We start from the raw sequence: 7,064 nt of genomic DNA, 5'->3' as shown, positions 1-7,064 counted from the left end.
TTCAAGGTCCACTATATGAGTGAGAATATGTGATACTCAGATCTTTGTTTCTGTGAGAGATCACTCAGTATTATAGACTCTAGTTCCATCCAGGTTGCTGCAAAATTCATGATTTTGTTCTTTTTTATGGCTGCATAGTATTCCATCGTGTATATGTACTACATTTTTTTAATCCAGTCCTCTTTTGATGGACAGCATTGTTGCTTCCAGGTTCTTGCTATTGTGAACAATGCTGCGATAAACATACGTGTGCAGGTTCAAAACCCAAAACCCACAGGCCATAAGAGATAAGATAGACAAGTGGGACCTCATTAAACTGACAAGCTTCTGCAAAGCCAAAGAAACCATCGAGAGCAGGGAGACAGCCTACAGACTGGGAAAAAGTATTTGCAACTCCAGGTCTGACAAAGGCGCAACATCTTAGATCTACAAGAAACTCAAACGTGCTGAAAAGAAAAAAACAAACAACCCCATTATAAAATGGGCAAAAGATATGAACAGACACTTCTCAAAGGAAGACATCCGAGCCGCCAACAGACACATGAAAAATTGTTCAACTTCACTAATCATCAGGGAGATGCAAATCAAAACCACACTGAGATACCACCTGACTCCAGTCAGAAGGGCAATTATCAATAACTCAAAAAATAATAGTTCCTGGAGAGGTTTTGGCAAAAAGGGAACACTTCTACACTGTTGGTGGGAGTGCAAACTAGTGCAACCTCTGTGGAAAACAGTATGGTGATTCCTAAAAGCTCTAAATATTGACTTCCCATATGATCCCGCAATCCCCCTACTGGGAATATACCCTGAAGGTTGCAAAATTTTTAGTGAGGTTTTTCAATTGGAAAAAAATTTTATTAAATTTAGGGGTTAATTTGTAGATAATTTATGTTTTGATAGTATTGAGATTACCTCTTTATACACATATGTTTTCATTTACTCAGACTTTCTTAAATGTACTTCAGTAAAGTTTTATGGTTTTGTTCATACAGGCTTTTTGCTTTTCTAAGTATGTTTTGATATTTTATAGATTCTGTTGCTATTGTAAGTAATTTTTTTCACTGTTAAAAATATTTTGCATATTATGGGTAGCTTGGTCTTATCTGTAAGTTATGATTTTTTTCTTAGTTGTTATTTATGCCTCTTAATTTTGTTACTGTAATTTTTGACTAACATCTCTAAAATAATTTTCAAGTTAAAGATATTGTAATATTTTTTCAGCGTAATTTGACTTCCTCTAGTGTTCTACCATCAAGTATGGTGTTAACTGTTTTGTTTTTCATAGAAAATTAAGGACATTACTTTTTATCTAGATTTTCTTTATTTCTAGAATTAGGAAAAATTAGGTCATCTTCCCACAAGTCTCTATTTTCAACCTCTGCAGTTTCTAAGTTCCAGGAACACAAATAGGGGTAAGGAGTTCATATGTTCCCATCCTGGTAAGGAATGCTGGGCCTTGTTAGCTTGGTATCTAGCTCTGTTCTCTGCTGGCATCCCCACCTTGTTCTGGAGGTTCTGGCCTGATGTTATGAGGAGGCGTGAATGGGCATGCCCCAACCTTACCTGGGGTAAGGAGCGATGTTCTGCCTCTGCACATCTCTGTACTTTCATGATCACCTGGCTCTGACAGGTGGTCCTTCTTACAGAGACTGTCATCATTAGTCATGTGGATGATGATTTAGAAGTTCTGGTACATAATATGGAATAATAATAACAGTAGCTGATATACTGAATATTTACTCTGTTACTGTTATAATTATGTGTAATAATCTTTTAATCTTGAAAAAATTTCATGAGATGAGTATCATGAATACATTTTTACAAATGGGGAACTAAAACTCAGGAGTTTAATAACTTGCTCAGGGTCACAAAACTAGTAGATAATGATTATGACTGCTCAATAAATGGTATAATTACTATGCAAGGATGGTAATGATCTGGAGACAATGAGCAAATATGTACTTAAAATTCAAAGTATTTTTTCTAGGTTAGAAGCAAATAACATATCTGAGAAAATAAGTATCACTCCCTGACAATGTCCGGTAAGTGAGGTCTTGACTTTGGCTCCACAGAAGATTTATTTGGCGACTCAGTTGACTGTTAATTGAACATGTATCTGGGAAGAACTTCAAGGTCATAGAGAATGATGGTTTATCTTGTAAAAAAAGATAAGAAAACCTTTCTTTTTTTCTTTTTCTTTCTTTCTTTTTTTTTTTTTAAAGTCAGAGTCTTACTCTGTCTCCCAGGCTGGAGTGCAATGGCATGATCACCAACAGCACAGCCTCAATCTGTTAGGTTCAGATGATCCTTCTGCCTTACCCTTCCAAGTAGTTGGGACTACAGGCATGCGCCACCACACCCAGCTATTGCTCTTTCGTTTGTTTGTTTGTTTGTTTGTTAATTTATTATAGAGACTAAGTCTTGCCAAGTTGCCCTGGCTAGTCTCAGATCCTTGGGCTGAGGCATATCCTCTCCTCTGCCTCCCAGAGTGCTGGGCATAGAGGCATGAGCCACCACCTCCAGGAAACCTTTCTAAATGGGATTTGCAAGCATATATTCTCTTATGGAAAAGGATTTAAAGTTTTAATAATCCAGAAGATAAATTGAGTTTTGGTTTTTATATTTGTCTCTGAGACTTCCAGGATACTTTAGGATTCAGTATTGTCTTCTGCCACATTTACGGGTAAAAAACCCTACATTGGACCCAGTTATGAGAAGATAAATGGGCAAGAGTTATGCTTCTGAAGCTGAAATTGAATCTGTTTTTGTTTCATTTGATAGGAAAATAAAAATCATAGTTTTTAATTTGATCAACACTTGTCCACTTTTTCTTTTGAGACGTGTATTTTTCTTCCTATGATACTATATCATGCCTAAATAATATAGTAGCCTTTTAACTGGTCTCTTTGCCTCTTTTGTTCTCCATCCTGACCCTATTGATAAATGAAATTAAAACAGCAATTATATTATGACACTTCCCTGCTTTAGAACTATTCTTGATTTTTGTGTAACAGGTTTATTTAAAATTGGATATCTTTTTAGAGGCAAAATCTTTATTTAAAGATTATAAGCCTCAGTGACCTCTATCTGCTTATTTTGAATAAAGAGATAAACATACCAAAACCCAATTCTGGCTAAGTTAAGCAAAAGGGAATATACTAGAATATCTGGAATTGTATATAGAACCCACAGAACATTGGAGTCTTGGGCTTGGGAGTGGACAGGAACAAAGCATCAGTTTCAGTATCTTTATTCTTCTGCTCAAGATATCAGTTCCAGAAAGGGGGCATCTGCTTGTCCTTGCTTGCCCTGCCTGCCTACCCTTGGCATCAGGAAACATTCATGGGTCTGTTTCTACTTTGTATTGTTTTTTTGCTAAGTTTGACATTATGATTGGATTCAAGAAATCTGGAATCCCAGTGAGCAATATAAATGGTTTTGGATTGTGGGTAAAAGCTGCCATCCATGACAATGGGAGGAGAAAAAGAATTTTTTTTCTCTCTCTCTAGTTTGTAGAAACAACAGATTAACAGGCTTCTATTCTGTCATATATCTTCTTGACATGTAGACATTTGTGCATTTGTACATTCCTTTTAAATACTGGATATTTCAAAGAATATTTATATCATACCTAGCAACTGGTTTCCTCTCTCAACTACTTTTATTTTTATGCCACTAATGGTGTGTGTGTGTGTGTGTGTGTGTGTGTGTGTGTGTGTGTGTGTGTGTGTGTGTCTCCTGAGGGGTGATACAAAAAAATGTATACACATTTTAAGAGCTGTAATCTATGTGTTACTTTTTGAAGTTGACTTATGATAGCAATGTGTAGTATGACATTAACTCAAAAGATAGTGTTAATCAAATGCATTCTAGCATCACCATGTGACAGGCAGGACAGTCAAAATGGTAGAAGCGCGGTTGTTATTTGAGGAGCACAAGACCATTTTGAAGTGGTATTTGAAATTCGAGAATGTTGTAGAAGTACAACGACAATTGAGGCATGAGTGTACAAAAGAACCTCCAACACACCAAACAATTGCGTGCGTTCGTGATAAGTCTGAGGCACGTGATACTGTGTTTCCATTCGTGTAAAATTGTGTACTTATTCTGCGTATGTGTTTATTAATGGATCACTGAAAGTATGTTTAAGCAGTGACTATATTTAGTGGGCATGTTTGGTTTTCTTTCCTACTTGATTATCCATGTTGGGAACCAAGACTGTACTGTTGAAATTCATCTATTCATTTAGTGAATTTTATAGCATGCTAATGTAGTTTTAAAGAAATTTTAATCTTTAATATTTGTTGTAACTAATATTCAGGGCTCTTGAATCTCTTTTTTAGTTGTTTTTATAATACTAAGACTTTGATATCCTTAGTTTATGTCTTATTGGTACATCTACCTATCTACCTTACTTTATTTATTTTCTAAGGATAGGCACTGTGTTTGTTTAAAGTTGATCTGTATGTCACCTAGCATAACATGTCCTGGAAATAGATGTTCTGTTTTTTAGTCTTTGGATGTGATACATATTCCGACTAGTTTGTGTAACAAAGCATTTTCTACTCTATTTAGGTGTAGAGTTTGGTGCTCGAATGATAACTATTGATGGAAAACAGATAAAACTTCAGATATGGGATACGGTAAGTATAGCAGAAATACATTGTATGACCTTAGCAAAATTGTTTTATATAAGTACATTGTACAAGAGGGAACCCCAAAACAATGGAATTTATATTGAAAATTGTATATTTAGTCTTACATGTTTGAACTTTAGTCACTTTCAAAATACTCTCCATTTGATGCAATATACCTATCTAGATGTTTTTTCCACTGCTCAAAACAGTTTTTGAACTCATCAATTCTTGATGCCTTTTAGTGCTGCTGCTGTCTTTTGTTTCACCTCTTCCACATTGGCAAAAACGTTTCCCTTTGAGGTCTTTTTTTCATTGGCAAAGCAAAAAGTTACTCAGGGCGAGATAGGGTATATAGGGAGGGTGGGACATGTAGGTCATGCAGTTTTGGGTCAAAAACTGCTGAACACTCAGTGTGGTGTAGGCAGGTTGTTTGTGTAGATCACCCATCATGAAACGGGCAAACGCATTGAAAGAATCTCCAAAAAAATTTCACTGAAGCTGAAGGCAGCCTCTTACAACAACACTATCTGGTACACTGATGCTGATGGGGTTCTAGAACACTTACCTAGCGAGGGAAGCCTGTACTGCAAGGGGCCTGCCCTCCAAAAAATCATTACTTTTGGGGGGAGGGGGGCTCCCCCTGTATGCTTGTTTTGTTTTAATGTTATTTTTTTGCCTCTTATGGTTTGTTAGGCACCAACATCCCATGCCATGAGATGAAATGTATTTGACAAGATTTTTTTTCCCCCTTATACAGTGTTTTCAATTGGTGCTCCAGGTGTTGGGCATTGGTGAGGATATCTGAGTGAATTCTCGAGCTGTGTGGTCCAAATGGAAATGCTGTGGAAGCTGTATTTTAAAAAACGACATGTCTCAAGTACATGTGTGACGTAGAATAAGAATAGCAAGACCACAGATTAGCTTACCCTGCCGCTTATTAATTTATTGTAAAAGTTTGATTTTAGTCCCAACCACTTAAAGCCACCTTGCTTCTAATTCTGTCGTTTACCCTTGTTAATGAGTACCTGTTACATGCCATGCTATATAATGTTTAATGGTGATTTCTCATCTGAACTACAGAATACAGAAAATTATTTGAGTGGCTATTTTCTCTAGTCTCCCATCATAGATGCATAAAAGTAAAGTTACTGTATAATATACAATGGATGTCTTAAAGTAGTAGTTTTGAAACTTTTGGTTTCAGAACCCCTTTATACGTTTTAAAATTACAAAGACCTTCTTAAAGAACTTTAACTTATGTGGCTTAAAGCTATCAATATTTGCCTTATTAGAAATTAAAACTGAGACACATAAAATATGCAATCATCAACTTATTTTAAAGTAACAGTAACAAACTTATTACTTGTTAGGGTTTACAATGCAGTTTTTATGGAAAATTATATTTTTCCAAAGCAGAAAATAACTATATTTTTCTATTGAGAGTAGAAGCATCATGTTACACTTTTAAAATCCCTCTACTGCGTATCTAATAGAAGATGTTGGATTCCCATATCTGCTTCTGCATTGAGTCTTACATATGTTGTAGTTGAAATATATGAAGAAAATCCAGCTTCACACAAATAAGTATTTGGGAAATGGAGAACCGTATGGACCATGTAAGAGTCTCAGGAAATCCCAGAGGTTCGGGGATGATACTTTTGAGAACCACTGCCTTAGGGCATTAGGACTTAGTTCTTCACAGAACCCCAGCTGAGAAAAGTTGAAATGTCTCCTGTTGTGTCAAAGAGCATATTCTCTAAACCAGTTAGTAAATGAAATCTAAAAGACAGGGCATTTAATCATCTATACTTATTTTTTCTCTATTCACTCAGTTTCTCAGTGTCACGTGTAGTAGCCATTGAAGTAAGAAACCTTGGAGAATATCTAGACTCACAGACTGAATTCCCAAGAACAAGCAAGTTGCTGTAGGACCTGGATTTCCTGATACTTCTGTGTATCACACAGTTGTTCCTTAAATCGTAACCCTACATCTTTTTCTTGCCCTGTCCTAGAGTTATTGATTGAACTCTGGACTCTTTTTTTTTTTTTGAGTTGGAGTCTCCCTCTGTTGCCCAGACTAGAGTAGAGTGCTGGGGTGGCTCACGGCCACCCATCATCTACCTGCTGGGCTCCGGCGATCCTTCCACCTCAGCCTTCCAAGTTGCTGGAGCTACAGGGACGCGCTACCACACCTGACTGATTTTAGAGACAAGATCTCGCCTGGTCGCCTGGGCTGATCTGGAACCTGCCTGCGGGTTCAGGCAATTAACTTGCCTCAGCCTCCCAAAGCCCTGGGATTATAGGCTGAGCCACCCAGCCCTGCCTCTTTTGTTTTTTTATCTCCTGTTCTTCATTGAAAGTTCAAGCTGGGCTTGGTGGCTCAGCCTGTAATCCCACGCCTTTGGGAGGCTGAGGTAAGTGGAT

General features: G+C 37.0%; 1 protein-coding gene across 3 annotated transcripts in view; it reads left to right on the top strand.

Moving 5' to 3' along the window:
- Positions 1-7,064, top strand: part of RAB2A (RAB2A, member RAS oncogene family) — a 94,964-nt gene that overhangs the window by 42,553 nt on the left and 45,347 nt on the right. For all 3 annotated transcript variants that reach the window (XM_021709897.1, XM_008052873.2, XM_008052874.1), the window contains one exon: positions 4,579-4,646. In XM_021709897.1, the coding sequence (XP_021565572.1) occupies positions 4,579-4,646 (68 nt within the window). The remainder of the gene's footprint in view (positions 1-4,578; positions 4,647-7,064) is intronic.

This window comes from Carlito syrichta, unplaced genomic scaffold (genome assembly GCF_000164805.1).
Source record: "Carlito syrichta isolate Samal-C Ts95f unplaced genomic scaffold, Tarsius_syrichta-2.0.1 Scaffold287615, whole genome shotgun sequence".
NCBI classification, from domain to species: domain Eukaryota; kingdom Metazoa; phylum Chordata; class Mammalia; order Primates; family Tarsiidae; genus Carlito; species Carlito syrichta.
Note: the sequence above shows the minus strand (reverse complement) of the source record. Positions and strands in the feature narration are given on the sequence as shown.